The following is a 17,512-nucleotide window of genomic DNA, read 5'->3' on the forward strand; positions in this document are numbered from 1 at the left end:
CGGATAGATGGGTTTCGATTCAGCCCAACGATCCTCAGAAGCATGAAGTTCTTTGGGTAATCGCTTGATAGTTCTAATAAACACATATCTTTAATGCAATCTAATTATGTTTTAATTAGTTTTGGAACCCATGCTTCAGTCGTTATTTAATGGATGACATTTCATACTATCAACGCAAAGGCTTAGATAAAATTTTTGTGCACACTGGAAGCTACAACGTGTTGTTAATGGCGGGAATAGACTAGAAGCACAACCTGATATACACAACGGGCTTAGCACAAACATTATTATTACATTATATGTTATTAACATGATAAAAGATTACAGATTTTAGTGGACTTCCATTAAATTTGGTGTCAAACATTAGAGCTGTGAGCGGATGGACCCTATTGATTTTCAACAATTTAGGACTTTCTTTTCCAGAGATAAATTATGTGTCAGGAAAATAGTTCTATTAGAGATAAAGCTATCTTTTGTGTTTCAGACAAATTTGTTTTCAAATAAATTGTTTAAATTTAACAGGTATTTCTTGATATGTTTCATTAGCACAGAAAATGATGCAATTTAATGATGAAAGGTCACTGGTGAAATCAATCATATTTTCATGTGGATGTATATTGTCATCGCCCCTGTCATTCTGTGTGTCCGTACATTCATGTGTCTGTTCCTCTGTTCACATTTGTTTGGGGACACTCAAGAGGTCTCAGTTTTAATCAGATTTTGATGAAACTTGAAATATAGGTTTATCGCCCAAAGATCACGGTTCTTTTCAAAATTAGCATGTACTGTATCGTAACTTCAAGAATTATGGCCCCTTATTGTAAGGAAAAGCACGTTTTTAGCTTGTGGACACTCTAGAGGTCAAAATTTTTCTCCGATTTTGATGAAACTTGAAATGTATGTTTATAACGATCTCGGTTCCTGTCGATATTCGTGCATATTGGACCGCAACTTCTTGTAATATTATACCTGATTGTATGAAAATCAAGTTTTTAACTTGTGGCCCCTCTAGAAGTCACATTTTTTAGCCGAATTTAAAAACTTATGATGTATCATCGTCAAACCCTATTGACGCAAATAGTGTAAAGGTATGTAATACCAAGGTTGTGGACTAGTGTTGCTATTTCAAAAATTTTCTTGTTGGACATGTTTACAGAAAATAAAGGGGCATAACTCTTATTATTTAAGTAGGCGGTTTCAAACCACAATTAAAAATGGTGTCAACTAAATATTCAAATTTGTACGTAATGAAAAATAGGTGCACATCGTTATTTGTCATAATTAATTCCTGTATTCCTGTAGTCAATTTAAGGCAGCAATATTCCTACAAAATTACGTGTTGTCGTAATACGATGGAATAAAAGTGAGCCGACTACTGCCAACCCATACTTTTTTTTCAAATTCACGCCAGTAATATTCCTCCAAAATTACCGTATTTTTGGGGGTATAAGTTGATACTTTGTTCAGCAGAAGTCAAGCATTTGTCTTATACTTCGTTTCAACTTACATACGGAGGAAGGTAAAAAAGAAATATGACATCCCGAAAATTTTATGGCAGTAACCTTCGCTCCACGATACCGAGCGAGTGACATCATCTGCGCTATCGCCTCAAACAATTAACTACTTACACTATTCCAATCGAAATATCTGTCGACATTTCTTAGCTTTTTTATTTCTTTTTTTAAAAACAAACCCCATTCAAAATATTATCATAAACCCAAGAATATGCCAATAAAATAAAAAATCTTTTCTCCGACATTACTCAAATGATAATTGTCACGTTTTCATCTCTCATAATTTCATGCGTCTGGTGAGATTTCTACTGTAGTTTTCAGTTATTGTATTATAACTATTTGCAATTAGAAACAGAGCCTGCATTGTCTCGTATTGATGGGATATGTGTGTATGTGGAATAGCTTTTTTCAATGTCCGCTTCCACCGAAGGTATATATTGATTTGGGGTGTTATATATTATTAGGATATGTGGCATATATGACTAGTTTCTACATGTTGTTGGCTGACACCAAGGAGATTAAAATATCTGAGTTAATCACGTAGATAAGTGTATAATCACTCTTATTGGCTTGATACATACTCCGACAAAGAAAAAGCAATGACTTCTGTTCAGGTTTGGATTGATGAATTGTTCGACAAAGGATTAAGTCAGCCAATCAAGACAGATTAAGTAGTTAATCAAGGTAGGTGTATAGACGGTATAACACGATAAATACGTTGATCACTTAATTACCTAATCAATCCAGCCTATTATCAATGATAATCGGGATGAGTAATAGTTATACACCCAGTCAAATAATTTTGGAAATTTGAATATTATTCACCATATCTTGATGTCCGATTGGGCATATTCCTGGTTGGACGTTTGGAAAATAGTGTAGGACATGTCCGGCATATACGGGCGAAATAGCATGCATGTTGTTGACCCTGTAGTGGTCAAAATTTTTATCCCATTTTGATGAAACTTAAATTATATGTTTATATCCAAAGTATATCAGTCTCTTTCGATATTCACGCTTATTGGACCGGAATTTGGTTCCTTTTGATATTGTCGCTTGTTGGACCACAACAACCTGGATTGTGGCCCCTGATTGTACGAAAATTATCGCTTTTTTTTTTGACATGTTCTCTGTCTTTCTCTTTCAATATGTGGCAGTATATTGCATGGCAACAGCATGTTTTATGTCCTCTCCCCTATGGAGCTAATTTATTACATAGTTTATAGTTTGATAATGAAAATAAACTCCCCAGAGCCAAAAAGTCTGATGAAATAAAAGTGATTTTTAAAACCAGAACAGCCATCAAAATGTCATTTATAAAGGGGGGAGGGGAAGTACTTGATAATGACAGTTTTGAGTAAATCCCTGTTCAAAATATGGAGAATGTAGTACAAACAAATGAACAGATTGAAATTTTGTTCCCCTAGTCAATTAACCCACCTGTACATGTCCTCTGAAAATGTACCCCCCTAAATTAACCGTATTTGCAGATTCTTTTCAATTTTGAGCATTAATAACATCCAATAGTGGCTTATCATACAAATTTATGAAGGTTTTTTTTATGGTACTGAGTCCAAATATGGCCTCAGAAATGATCCAACATGGCGGAAATCCAATATGTCAGCTAAAATCGATCATTTTCTGACAAAGATAACAAATACAACACAATAATATGCTTGTAATATGTCTTCTTACAGGTTTTCGAGGGTGCTGATTAAGAATAAATGGTCAGAAATAGAACAGAAACATACAATGTGGCGGTAATACCATTACAAACATATTAAACATATTACAAACATATTATTGTGTTGTATTGGTTATCTATGTCAGAAAATGGTTGATTTTAGCCGCCATATTGGATTTTTGGAGATTATTTCTGATGCCTTATTTGTATAACTGGCCAATATAGCTGGCCAGTAGAAAATAACTTCAGAAGAATTAATCAAAATTTAATAATTTTTTGACCAATGTTCTTTTTGGTAAGACTACTTCTTATAGTTTATTGTCTAATAGTCTATTTTTGCCTTTTAATCTGGAAGGTTGGGGCTTTTAGTCTTCCGACTACTGTATTCAAATGAAAGCTAAATTGTATCAAACTCCATAGCTATTATCACAAATCAGATGAAACCATTTCAGCAAGTCTCTGAAATGTGGACATAACTTTCACAGTGCAAATTTAAACGTAAGTCCCCTTGTTGTGGATGGTAACCAACTGATATGGAAAAATATTTGTTTGCAATCCTGGTAATGAAAGTTCAGCGTGATCTAGAACAATCTTGAGCAATACTGTAAAATTAAAGCAAACTTCAACTGGACTACTGTCTTAGCAATACAAGTTTACTCAACATTAGATTCATAATACCCAACAAAATATATAATATATATTACAACAAAAATAAATATATGTTATACAAACAGGATTTCAGAAAGATACTTATTAAGCAAAGTTTTTGGGCCCATAGAAAAAAGTATTTTTTTTTTTGTTTAAAAACCAACCAATTAATCATACACTTGGTCCCTGCAAGTTAAATGTATGCGCTCACTACGTGAATAGGGAATTTCAATACTGTCAGGGGGGATGTTAGTAGATAATTCAGAATCAACAGAAGTACGAGGAGAATACCTTGATACAACTGTCAGATGGGTAACTACACCTGAATCCATTTCAGTTACTTCTTTGACATGTTTGCCCTTTTTACATAACATTTTCATATATTTTGATGAGTCTTTTCCGTTTACTTTGATGGTATCCATTTGATAGTTATGTGTGAACGAATGGAGATTATTTTTTTCACGATATGAGATGCAGGAGCAAAATGTTCGCACAAAGGTTCGACGGAATTTTTGTCCAAGGGCACAATACAACATGAAGTTAATGGCACTGTTAAAAGTTACAAGAAAGTTCCGAATAGAAGAAAGGATTTTCCATCCAAACATACTTCTGGTAGCTTCTATGTCAATGGCATAAGCCATGTTGTAGATGAGAGCTGGCACTTGACACATCATAAAAACGATTACAACTGAGACCAACATAATGGTGACATTGTTCTCACGTGACTGTCTTACATTCATATCTATCCTCTGTTGTTGAGAATGTTTAACAGCTATAATGAGAAGAGTGTTCAACACAGCCAGTGAACACAGTGGTATGACACACATCACCAAAAAGTACAACCAGCCAAAATATATCTTGTGGTAAAGTGGGCTTTTTCCAAATTCTGTTTGATCGACGATCACACATGTCTCATTGGTTGGTCCGTATTTATAATCTATGATCTGATAATCAAACCAACGAGGTATGTTGTAAATTAAACTGATGGCTGATATACCAATGATGACCAAACGAGCACGAGCAATAGTACACATACTGGCAGCTTTTAAAGGATGACAAACAGCAATGTAACGTTCCACTGTGAAAGATACAGTCAACCATATTGTGGAAGTTTGAGCGGCTAAAGCAATTGGGTAAACTATTATCACAATGTAGGGAAATGCTGCAGACTTAAAGTAAGTTGACAGTGTTCCCAGGCAGATCAAAACAAAAGTGGACAAAAGAACTATGGAGTCCCAAATAGCCAAGGCAGTAAGGAAGAAGTTAGTCGATGTGTGCATTGTCCTTCTTGTTAGTACTATAACAGTGAGTAGGTTTCCAATAAGGCCGAGGGTAATAACGATTGTAGTAAAGATACCATTCAAATAAAATTCCACCTCCTTTTCCCAGTTCTCTTGTGGTATTTCAAAGTGACACATGTTGGGAATTGGTGGGAGTTTAGTAACCAACAGACTGCTTTCTACTGTATCTGTTATATTGACACTATAATTGATGTATTTCGCCATTTTAGCCATTGGATGGTCAGTTGTTAAACAGTAAAGTATAAATTCCAAAAAGAAGAATGGTTGTAAGATTTGATCACTGATATGCCATTTATAGAAAATATAGAATAATCCTCATAGTAAGCCAATCCTTGTTGATGTTGCTGTTTTAATCTGAAATATACAAAAAAATACAATCATAAGTACAGGTAAACAAAGTACCATACATAATTTATAAGAATGTTATATAATGTTCCAAGTTATGTTGCCATAATAAAATAAGAACAATGATTTGATATGATGGGACTTACTTTACTCAACAATTTTATTCTGTCACATAGCCATATATATTTGGAAATACATTTTAAATTGGCATGTTCTGAATTAAATATAGGTATAAGCCACCATCCTTCATGTCAGAATCAAGTTGACCCAATGACTGAAACTGTACATATTTCCAAAATTAACTGCTAATGATAATGTTGGTTTAAATGAGTAATCATGGTCCTAACACTAGAAAGTGACTAGGGGTCGTTCGACTCATTACATGGGTGAGACTCATTACTAAAACTAGGCAGATGTTTACCTGAAATGTTAGGACAAGTTGGGTTAATTATTTATACAAGTTATTGCAGTCTTTATTTACCATCTGGCCTACTCCAGAAAGAACAGTGATTTTAGTTTTGATCTTTACCTGATGACACATATAAATCAGGGGCGTGCTGGCCCCGAAGGGCCCCGTAGGTTGCCGAAGGCGACCCGCGCAGCGAAGGCGGGCCACTGGTAGGGGGGTCTGGGTGGGTTCTCCCCCCAGAAAATTTTTGAAATTTGACAACGGGAAACGCGTTTTGCAAGCACTTCTGGGAGAAATCTAGGTATCATATTTTCCAAATTTATGCTGCTATTTTGACTATAAGACATACTACTGTACTACACAAGACACTCATGACAGGTCTGTTTAATATAATGCTAATACAATGTATTTCTATCCAAATAATAAATTGCATCTTATACATATCGAGGCATGAATACATGTATCAAAGACCATTTCACCTTAAGATGACAGACATTTGCACGTCAGCATAATATATTTTATTAATCGTTGTGTATGTATGATTTTTCCCGTGCGCACTCTCAATTTTTTGAGGGGATTCCGCGTGAAAATTAGAGCTCTCAGGGGGGCCCGCTTATACGGGTGGACTTATTGTTTAATGGGGGCCTGGGAGGACACTGTCCTCCTAAACTCCCTGCCAGCACGCCCCTGATATAAATTAAACCCTGGTAAATTTTCCAGACCTTTAAACCATGTGCAATTCATTTGTTACAGATTTTAACAGTTAACTGACACATTTCTAAGATTTAAACTTGATGTACGCTTTGATTTTTAGAGATCAAGTTGTTTTTGAGAATAGCAAAGTCATTTAGTTAATATAGTCTGGTAGCCTTTAGATGGTATTGAAGATATGACTTCTTAATGCCAAGTAACTCTTTGCAATGGAAATAGGTGTCTCATGGGAATGGTAACACTCAATACCAGCTGGAGTTATATGTCATGTAGTTAATGAATGTGTACTAGGATGCTTTGTTTGTTTTTCTTAAACATAGTTCTATCATTATTATTGTCAATAATTAATAACCAAGGTTGATATATATTTACGTGTGGTTAACACTATAATTGGAATCAGTAGTTGCTGTAATTAAGATACATTATGTAAGATTTAGATAAAGAGCTGGCCATTCTTGCTATAATAGTTCAAAAATAGATAATGCAAAATGAATATATTGAAAATTTCATTCAAATTACTATATTTTGAGCCAAGTTATCACTGTTTGTAGTTTTGACAAGATGTGTGCATTGATTGTTTATTGTCGTAACCAAAGGTACTGGTATACTCAAGACTTAGGCTTGATTTCGATTTTGAATTAAATCATTAAATGGCCAAACTGTTCTAACCTAGTAAAAATCCGATGGCATCGAGAGTTGATTGTCATGTTAATAAATGTCTAATTGATAATTTATGTAACATTTAAGGCCTAAAGAAAGACGTGCAGTAGGAAAATTTAGCTCATGAATAATGTATCTTTAACTTTATATAAATGGTTAAATGATCTGTTCCAGATAGAATAGATAGATAATTGATGACACGTCAGTAACTGGAATCTATATAGTTGTCAGCAGCTTGATTCAACTTTTATAAAAAAATTAAATTGCCCCATTTAAGTGTTAACCTTACTTATATCAATACTACCAGATCTTTCAATATGGTATCCCTAGGCTTAAAAATGGCGATGTTTGCAGTATACTGGTCAAGTTTGGTTATTTTTATGTGTCAAAATTAACTGTAAATTATGTCTCTACCGTTTTCAATTGACAATTGGTTGTTCTGGTTCCACCAGTGATGGCTTTAAAGCAATCATTAATTTTGTGTATTGACATCTAGAAAGTTAGTGCTGAACAGTAGGACATTAAACCCTATACAATTTCATTTCATTTTTGTCACTGTTATATATCTATTGTTAGATTATAGAAATAGATAGACTTGAATGAACACTTGAATTACAATTTTTTATACATCCAACAGTGTATCTAAGATGTTTTTATTTACATTTTCCTCTGCCTAATTCTTATCATGACTACATAATAAAACCCTTATCAAGATGCTTTAAATAAAGAATAAATATATTGTATCTATAAGAGCTTCATACTTATAGTGTAGAGCATTTAGAGCAAATGATCGATGAGAGTTGAACCTATTGACTTAATCTTCCCTTTGATAATATGTTTAAAAGCTTTGATCATCCAAATGTTTAATCAGTTCAGAAAGCAATAGATTGAATAAGCATCCTACTTGACAGGAAAAACTAAATCTTTTATTACTTCCCAGCCTTTCAACCAAGAAGAACAAAGCTAAATAGAAGTTTTACAATGTGTACTTGAATATCTATTGTTATTCAGTTTTTAGTTATAAAACATATAGACTTTTTTTTATAAACTTTTCTGGTTGGTGCCATGCTGCAAGACGTTTCTGGTATCTTCCTTAATCCCTTATAGTTCAGTAAGTTTTGCTTTACTTGTACATAGGTTATAATCAGCTTATGTTATAAATGTATTATTTATACCCCCCCAAAAGCTGGGAAATCAAAGTCTTTATTCTAATATTTTGATCTTTAATGTTTTCTATTCTATTTTATTTCATAATTCAGTGTGGCTTAAAGGTTTCCATCAAGTGATGAAAGGGAAAATACTGGTAAAAGTCAAGGATTAGTAACTCATACTGGAAGTGTCCTACGGTTAATTAGGTAGCACATTGGAACATTTTTATGACACTTGAGACTACAGAAAAACTTGTATTGGTTGATATTTATTCTTAGAAACATTGTTGACAATTTTTGATTAATTGAACTAAGATCAAGGATCAGATTGCATAAGTTGTCGAATATGTTATTGAATCCAGCAAAAAAAAAACAAAGAGGAGAAATTTATTTTGAAATCTTTGAAACTAATATTTTGCTGTAGTGATAAATATGTCTCTAAATGTGTTCTTCTGGAATGAAAATTAAAGGGGGGGGGGGGCTTATGTCGCCCTTGCACTGTGCAATCGGTTAAGGTGCAACTGCCAGGATGGAAAAGGCAACGTAAGCAGGTCACAAATTTTATCTCATTTTGACTAATCTTATCCCTTAGATATTGTACGTATTCGACCGTAACTTCATGGATTTATGACCAATGTTTAGGTCATATGTTATTTTATTATTTTTTGTTATACGCCCACATTGGAAATGTGGTCGTATATTGCCGTCGACCCCGTCCGCCCGTCCGTCCACAATTTCTTGTGAACACTCTACAGACTACATTTATCCTCTGATTGTTTTGAAATTGATATATTTTGTTTACATTAGTGAGATGGAGAAGCCTATTGATTTTCAGCGATTTCCAATAATTACTTCCAGAGTTATGGCCCTTGATCACTTTGAAAAATTGTGTGGCGACGCTCTAGAGGCTAAAGTTAATATCCGTGTTTAAGGTGTTTATACACAGTGTTTAAGGTCATAAGATGAAGAAGTCTATTGATTTTCAACGATATCCGATAATTACTGCCATAGTTATGGCCCTTGATCACTTTGAAATATCTTGTGGACACTATAGAGGCAAAAGTTGATATCCGATTGACTTTAGATTGATAAACAGAGTTTAAGGATCTTGAGACGAACAAGTATATTGATTTTCAATGAATTTTGATAACTTGAACAGATAAATCCATGATATTAAATGTTTTGTATATTAAACATTAGCATGGGGCAGAACTAAAATCCAAACAAATTTTAATGATTTTATGATAATTACTTAATGAGTTGTTACTCTTAATCAGATTTTAGTGTATTATAAATGTTTCATTACTGACAATAGAAAAAATATGCGACAACTCTTGTTGACTCCTCGGACGACTTAGCTGCTGTCGGCGTATGTTTCGTTGCCTGGCAACCTATCTTTAATTCTGTTTTTAATTTCAAATCTATATTTTAACATTCATTAATGCTTAGTTAGTCATTATAGACAGACAGAAATTAATCTGTCAGTCAATTTAAATTATGACGGGCTGGCAACTAAAGTGATTGATCTGTTAACTTTCTTGAACTATTGTTTTATATTCATCATGAGAGATTAGATAAAGAGCTGGTAGTTCTGAGTTCTGACTATAATAGTTAAAAAAACTAGATAATGTAAAGGGAATTTGCTGAAAATTTCAGTCAAATTGATCCACCCTGAACCGAGAATTTAGCGATAGAATTTTGGACCTAGCCTCGATCGTCATTACTAAAGTCGGTACGATAAAAAACATAGTCTCGATTATCGATTTTTTGATTTAATGAGAAGCAGCAGACCAGGTTCTAATCCAGTAAATATCGCAGGCTAGCGATGCCATCAAGACTTGATTATGGTCTGGATAAGTTAATTAATGTCTAATTAATAATTCAGATAACACTTCAGGCCTAAAGAAAGACCTGCAATTGGCAGATTTAGCTCTTGCATAATGTATGTTTAAGAAGACTTAATCCTTCAATAATTATATGTTTATGTCAAACTAGATTATGTAAAAAGACATATGTATATAAGATGAATCATTAGTTGAAGAGACCAGCTTAGGGAACCTATATACTAGTTAGAGGTCCGATTTATAGGAAATTATAAGTTGTTTAATTGTTGCTGTTATTTGCTCCTGAAATAAGGTGCTGAAGATCCATTCAAAGCATCTATATTCATTTCTGATACTTAAAGAACACACATTGACGAGCTACATTCCCTGATACTTAGAGGGCACATGTCGTTGAGCTACATTCCCCGAAAGTCGTATGGTGTTAGATTATGGCCCCTGATTGTACTTAAAGAACACACATCGACGAGCTACATTCCCTGATACTTAGAGGACGCATGTCGTTGAGCTACATTCCCCGAAAGTCGTATGGTGTTAGATTATGGTCTCTGATTGTATGAAAAACCATGTTTTTAGCTTGATGAAACTTAAAATGTATGTTTATAACCCAAAGGTCTCAGTTCCTTTTGATATTAGCTCATATCGGACCATCACTTCTAGAGTTCACAATTCTTAGTCATTTTGACAAAACTTGAAATATAGGTTTACATCCCAAAGTTTTTGGTTCATTTTGATATTGGCATGTGGAGGCAGACCACCATTAATTTCCCCATTGACTTCAATGTTAATTCTTGCCTCTTTGCCCACCTCCAACTTTTCCCCAAATTTTTGTTGGGCTGAATGCTTTTCACTACAGACAGAGGAACAAATAGTCATGTCCTTGCACTAAAATTTGTATGAGGTTGACCACCAACATTTTGAGATACACAAACTTGAAGAAGCATACTAAAAACATGTAACTGGTTGCCGTACATATCACCGTAGCCAACCTGATAACCCCGTTATCCTTCCACCTCAAAATCATGAATATTTACCAAAACCTGGAAGAAAATGTTAATTCAAACCCTCTTCGTCCATTCAAGACCAAAAAAACAACAAAAATGGGCATGCAAAAGGGGAGAAGAGAGACAGAGAGAGAATTGCTACAAATAAAAGAACTACAATTTGTGGGTACCGTGATTGAAATTTAATGGTGGTTTGCCTCCATGTATCGGGCTGTAACTTCATGGATTATGGCCCCTGATTGTATGAAACAAACTTGTTTTTAGCTTGTGGACACTCTGAAGGTCACAATTTTTATCTAATGTTGATGAAACTTAAATTATATGTTTATACAATCAGTTCTTCAGAAGTGATGATGATTAAACTGGTAGAGATACTAATGATATGGTCAATTTCCAGAAGTTTCAGAAGAATTTTTAAAGGGTCATAATAGACCATTATGTCCTGGATCACCTTTTAGTGCCTCCATTATAGCTCATCCAGAATACCCTTATTTCTGTACAATGTGGAATGCAAGATTATGCTAGACACTTATTTGATAAGATCAATTTGTTGAATCTCTTGATTTCCTTCTGGAACACAGAATAAGAATCGTCAATGAACATGATTAACAACTTGATGATTTTTAAGACATGCACTTAAAATTCACTAAACAAATACGGCTATCTCCTACATTTCCTCCTTTGTTCAAGATTAAATAGATTGCAATAGGAAAATGATTGCCTGATTTTATAACGTTCTATAAAATGGTTGGTAGATTAGCCCAGTCCAAGCTGTAATGTGAAAGTGTTGTCACAGTTATCTGCGGTTTTATACATGTATAATTGTAACCTCCAAACAGACTTGAATATCTAAGATTTGACTGCGAACAATCTCTTTTTTGGCAATCAATATCCAGATGTCAAAAACTTTAATGTCTTTTTCCTTGTTTAAATGGGGTTTCATTTCCAATAATAAGAAATGGAAGAAAGATCTAAGTGTCGTTTACAGATTTTCACAAAGAATTAAACAGTAAACAGGGTCAGTAGGAATTGGTGAACACATTATTATCTACAAATTGTATATTTTGGTAACTACTTTTTTTTAATTGTAAAATGAAATAGTGGGTGGAGGGTCTTTCTTAACCAAGTGTTTCAAGAAGACTTTTTTGCAGGCAATAATGAAACATTTGCTGGCAGTAAGCAGAGCTTTTACAGGCATAGATACTATTTTTGATCTATAGTCATAGATAAATTCAAGCACAAATATTTTTCAACTGTCTCAATTTTACAGGTTCCCAAGTGTCTATGATATGATAATTTGTATCAGTTTTAATGATTTTTCAAGAAACATTGTTATGTTAGGGGTGTGAAATAAATGTGTTATATATATATATATATACTGGTAGTTCAGTTTAGACATCAAAGAACACTACCTGTAATCTGATAGAATAAAGAAGTTTTTTTATTAGTAAGAAGTAGTTTCACAGATGGCATTAAATAACATAACATCAACAAGATCCACTACTTCCTGTCTACCTTGAATAATGTTCAATAATTTTATGGTATATTTGACAGTCGGGTGTTGTTTTTTTATGTTACCAGGCTATCTTACCAATTGAAAGTTAACCTGATTCTATAACTAACAGGTGAGGGTGTCTGTTTCTCACAGTTTTAATATCTTATACATCTTTCTTTTCATTCTCTATGTCTTGGTGAGAGATAAATGATCCTCTGATCTCAATACCGGTAGTTTATTGCTTCCGGGAAATTTTAACCAAGAAATTTGGGTAAGTAAAAAAAGACAAGATAAACACTTTTGGACTAAAGAACAGCTGAAAAAAATGTTTGGTTTTTTTTTAGAATTGGGTTATAAAATATTTTAAGCTCTAAAAGTTCTGGTATGCAAATAATCAGGGAAATAATAATTGAGTATAATAATCCAGTCTTTTGTGTAACTGAATTACTGCCAGATTGTTATTTATTTGATAGTGATATATAGAAATATGATTTGATTTCACAAACAAAAAGTTCATCAAAATTTGTACGTTGTAATTGGTTTGTGGCAGTAAAAATTTTGTTTTTGGACAAATTTGCTAATCTATGAATTAGTTTTATAAAGAAATGTAAAAATGGAGATGAAGGCTATAACAAATTAAGAAATACAAATTACATTTGTGCCTATTCTGAACAAATAAATAAAGTTCTATGTCAGAGTCTTAAACATATTTTTTTAATGTAAATCTATATGCAAGATATTCCAAAATCAGTTTATATTTTTAACAAATAAAGAATACAGACATCTTCAGAACATGGTGATCTTAATGTGCTTGTTTTTTCATCTGACCAGTTTTTTATTTGTAAACTGTTCAATAAATACCTTACATGTATTGTTAAAGAAATACCACTTCATAAACGCTAATCTAAGAACTCCAGATTCTAATAGCAATAAATGTTTCATTTATTCATCTGATCATATGGCTATAGACGTAATTATTGTTCTTGTAGCAATGAATTCAATTTACCAGCAGTTAGCATTTTGGTTTCTGACTTCTTACAATCTTATTCCTAAATTTTCTAGAACATGAGCAGCATAAAGACATTGTTTATAGGAAGGAATAATGAAAGTTTCCATAAATAGGAGATTAACACCAATACTGCAACAATTCATCTCCACAGATATCTGATTTATTGCTTTGTACTCTACCAACTATAAAAGGCTACAGTACATCCGTTACCATATTTTCCTTAAAATTCCAACCACATTCTTAAAACAAAATTAACCACATTTCACTTCACATTTATTTTATTCTGATAATATAGCCCATATGATGTGTATTATTTAAAAGTTCAAGTTTATTAAGATTGTATTTTCTAACCCCAGAAAAGATCAAACATTGATCAAAGAGTAAAAGCTGGTATGTTTTACACCATTTTCTCGGAACATAAAATCCTTTGTTTTTTCTTTTTTTTGACACAGAACCATTTGAATTTCATCACAATTGAATTTATATCCTAAACATGAATACAGTACAAATTATGAAAGAAGGCAATCTGATTAAAATACAGATCTATATTTCATTTCGTTCTTTTATACTTTCGATGGCCTACACTACATGAAGATCTGACCAGTTTCACTGAGAGATCTAGTCAGAGGTCATACGAGCGGCTTTTGACGCTATGGCGTCAGACATTGATTAATCAATCAGTGTTGACATTTCTAGGGGTTTACCCACAGTTCCGTGCAGAGCACGCCAAGAACTTGTCGTAACAGACCGTTTCATTAGCTAATTCCTCACACCAACTAGAACACCTGTTATACAACAACTCTTCCAGATCCTAATGTTGTGAAGACAAGTAAAATGAAATTTTGAACTATAAAAAACAAAACAAAATAGGATCTGTGTTTTAATCAGATTGCCAAAGAAGGCTAATGTTGAAGAGTATTCTACAGGTCTTTTTAGTGTTGTTCTTACCATAGAAATTTGAGTAAATATCATGAGTAAATAACTACAGGTTTTATCAGTTTCAAATTTGTGAAATTATGTTTTTATATATTCCTTTTAGTTTTCTTCATTTTCAAGGTACTATATATAATAATTTACAAATGTTCACTCAAAATAATATGGAAAAAAACCTGAAAATGAAAAACTCATCTTGTAAGTTAAACAAATGTATTAATCCATAGTTGGACACCAATGTTAAAATTCTTTTCCGCAATGAGACCAGAACTTTGATTACAATTCATAGTTACTGGCTTGTTTGTGTTGGTACTATAATGAGAATCATTAATATCTTTCGGTTTCATTAGTAAAATCATTAATACATATGTTTCATTAGTAAAATTCTAAGTTACTTCAGTCAAGTTTAGTGACAGGTAAATAATCACCCTATCACATGTATATGTATTATTCTGGAGCAAAAACAAATATCTTACTAGGAAATGAAATTGAGATCAAACTAATTCAGTTGATTAAACTAAACTTTGATCTCATTTAAACTGAACAAGTTTGTACAAAATATATGGCTAAATAAAGTTATAATAACCAACTTTATGAGTTCAATAGTACTATTGAAATGAAATAAAAGATATATGTTTACGTTAATAATTATAAGTAGGGTTTTTTTTTCTTCAAATAGTTAAAAATATTTTTATTAAATGTTGCATAGTAACAAAACCTCGAAAAATCAATAAATACATAAGACTGGAAAAGTATAAAGCAAATAATACGTTAATTTTTTTTTTTTATATAATTTTCACTATAAAATACTCCAAAAATATCAAATACATAATGCAGTCTAACATTATAAATGCTGTACTTACAATAAAATGTATTATTGTACAGAACATTTTGGAATTTGACTTTATATAAGTAAGTTACTATCAAAATTTGTTACTTCTTTGTTCTGATTATAATAAACTTAAGTTACATACACATAATATTCTTCAATATCAAATTTTAGAAGTCAGTACTTGTAAATCTGAAAATGCAACTCCTAACCCCATTAAAGGTTTTTGTTTCACAACTGGGTTTACCAAGTAAAACAATGTTCATGAAAAAACATGTGATGAAATATAATCTATGTAGAATTTATATGAATTATTGGAAAAGTAATGAAGCTCTCACCTGTTATATGATTATATGTTTCTCCTATCTGATGTAAAGATTACTGAAAGTGTGACAGTGACTCGCTCTACTGTCTGATTATAAGTTAAAGCAACTGTCGTGTCAGCCTCAGTGGATGTTTGCAATAGACCTGATAGACCAATCAACATTCAGATGCTTCATTTCATTACAGCTGTTCTAATAAACATGTACAGAACCAAATATTGCCATTTAATGCCATTTTGGAACTAATTTTTTCCTGTTTCTGATATTATTTATTTATTTATTACCAATAAGATCACCTACATCCTTTGTTTAGTAGCAAATGTTTTGAACAAATCTTATTTTCTAACTTTCTCTCCAATCAGTGGATGCACGTATTTCTCTTACCATTGTATCATGGTATTTGTCTAAATTGGGCTTTGTACTGAGTGTATTTGAAAATAAGCTTCTTTTGGAAAAGCATCTAGAGTTCCAAGAAGTCATGCCGAATCTCATGTAATCAAATAAAGACAATAATAAAGAAATTTAGGATAGCAGTAAGAATCAGTGGAACCAACCTATAACATTCACTGAATAAAAATAAACGCATGTGCATAAGATCAAAAGGTCTGTCATTGTCAAAAGGTCTGTCATTGAGTCAAGTGGTTGCCTGTCCAGCCTTGTGGGTTTTCTCTGGGTCCACATGTTTCCTCCCACAGCTAAAACCCATACATGCACACGAATTGTTAGTCCCGAAATGACCTAGTTTGTGGTCAAACCCCATCTCTCTCTCTCTCTCTCTCTCTCTCTACCATAGAGGCAGGACAGGGATATGAAATATTTAGATAAATGTTTTAGGAATGTTTGCTTTGTAGTACAATACAAAGGTGCTTCAAGAAAATTGTTTGGGCACATAAGGAGGGGGGCGGGGATTTAGACATGGAGGATTTCCACTTAATTAGGAATATTTATATATACATATATAGATATAACTCAAAACCTGGTTTTTCGATGCATCCAAATGACCAGGCCCTCCGACAAATCATGTGTCCTTACTCACCATGGCTCCCAGGTTTTACTCAAAGGATTCCCATATTTTTGGTAACTTAAGGCCATTATTTTTAGACTGTCACTGCACACTATTTATTAAAGGCAATATTGTAGTACTATTCGGAATAGAGAAGAATGCTTTAGGTTAAGATTAATCATACATTTATGGTCTACCAAGCCCTTTATCAAACATACCTTATGGCCTATTGAATGAATAAAATAATGGTCACTAAAAAGCCTATAGTCTTGTTTATAATTAACAATATTTATATTTGTCTATTGGCCATATTTATAGATACATTGAGGTTATGACGTACCATAGTAGTACATATATTATAATTTCAATACGCCCACATGGTCATATATGTATTGTCATCGCCATTGTCTGTTGGACAGTCAACCCAATTGACAGTCTGTCAATTGATTTGACTTAAAATTTATACACAAATGAAATGAAATGAAATGGGGTTTAACATCCAACTCTGTCCTGATTGGGTTAATGAAGATGGGCATATGCCACCCAGTGTGTATGAGGGAGATTTTGCCCAGACAGCGACAAATTCCGACTGTCAAGGGATCTTTAACATGCACGCCAATGTCTACACAAGATCTTGGTCATTTGTCCCATCCAA

The 17,512-nt window shown here is 33.0% G+C and overlaps 2 protein-coding genes across 8 annotated transcripts in view; one reads left to right on the forward strand and one right to left on the reverse strand.

Annotated features, from left to right (window-relative positions):
* The window catches only part of LOC126817601 (focadhesin), a 310,529-nt gene that overhangs the window by 71,484 nt on the left and 221,533 nt on the right, over positions 1–17,512 (forward strand). Inside the window, exon 1 of one of the 5 annotated variants that reach the window (XM_050544679.2) lies at positions 13,014–13,031. The exons of the other annotated variants lie outside the window; for them this stretch is intronic. The gene's annotated coding sequence lies outside the window, so the exon portion shown is untranslated. Of the gene's footprint in view, positions 1–13,013; positions 13,032–17,512 lie in introns of those variants that run through there. 5 annotated transcript variants of the gene reach the window in all.
* LOC126817607 (FMRFamide receptor) overlaps positions 1–17,512 on the reverse strand; it is a 130,802-nt gene that overhangs the window by 36,292 nt on the left and 76,998 nt on the right. The window contains exons 1-2 of one of the 3 annotated variants that reach the window (XM_050544695.2): positions 15,870–15,946; positions 3,560–5,501 (exon numbers count right to left, since the gene is read on the reverse strand). In XM_050544695.2, the coding sequence (XP_050400652.1) occupies positions 4,014–5,360 (1,347 nt within the window). In that variant the 5' untranslated portion in view covers positions 5,361–5,501; positions 15,870–15,946 and the 3' untranslated portion in view covers positions 3,560–4,013. Of the gene's footprint in view, positions 1–3,559; positions 5,502–15,869; positions 15,947–17,512 lie in introns of those variants that run through there. The other 2 variants (XM_050544696.2, XM_050544693.2) reach the window with 2 other exon arrangements.

Source organism: Patella vulgata, chromosome 4, assembly GCF_932274485.2.
Source record: "Patella vulgata chromosome 4, xgPatVulg1.2, whole genome shotgun sequence".
In the NCBI taxonomy this organism is placed as follows: Eukaryota; Metazoa; Mollusca; class Gastropoda; family Patellidae; genus Patella; species Patella vulgata.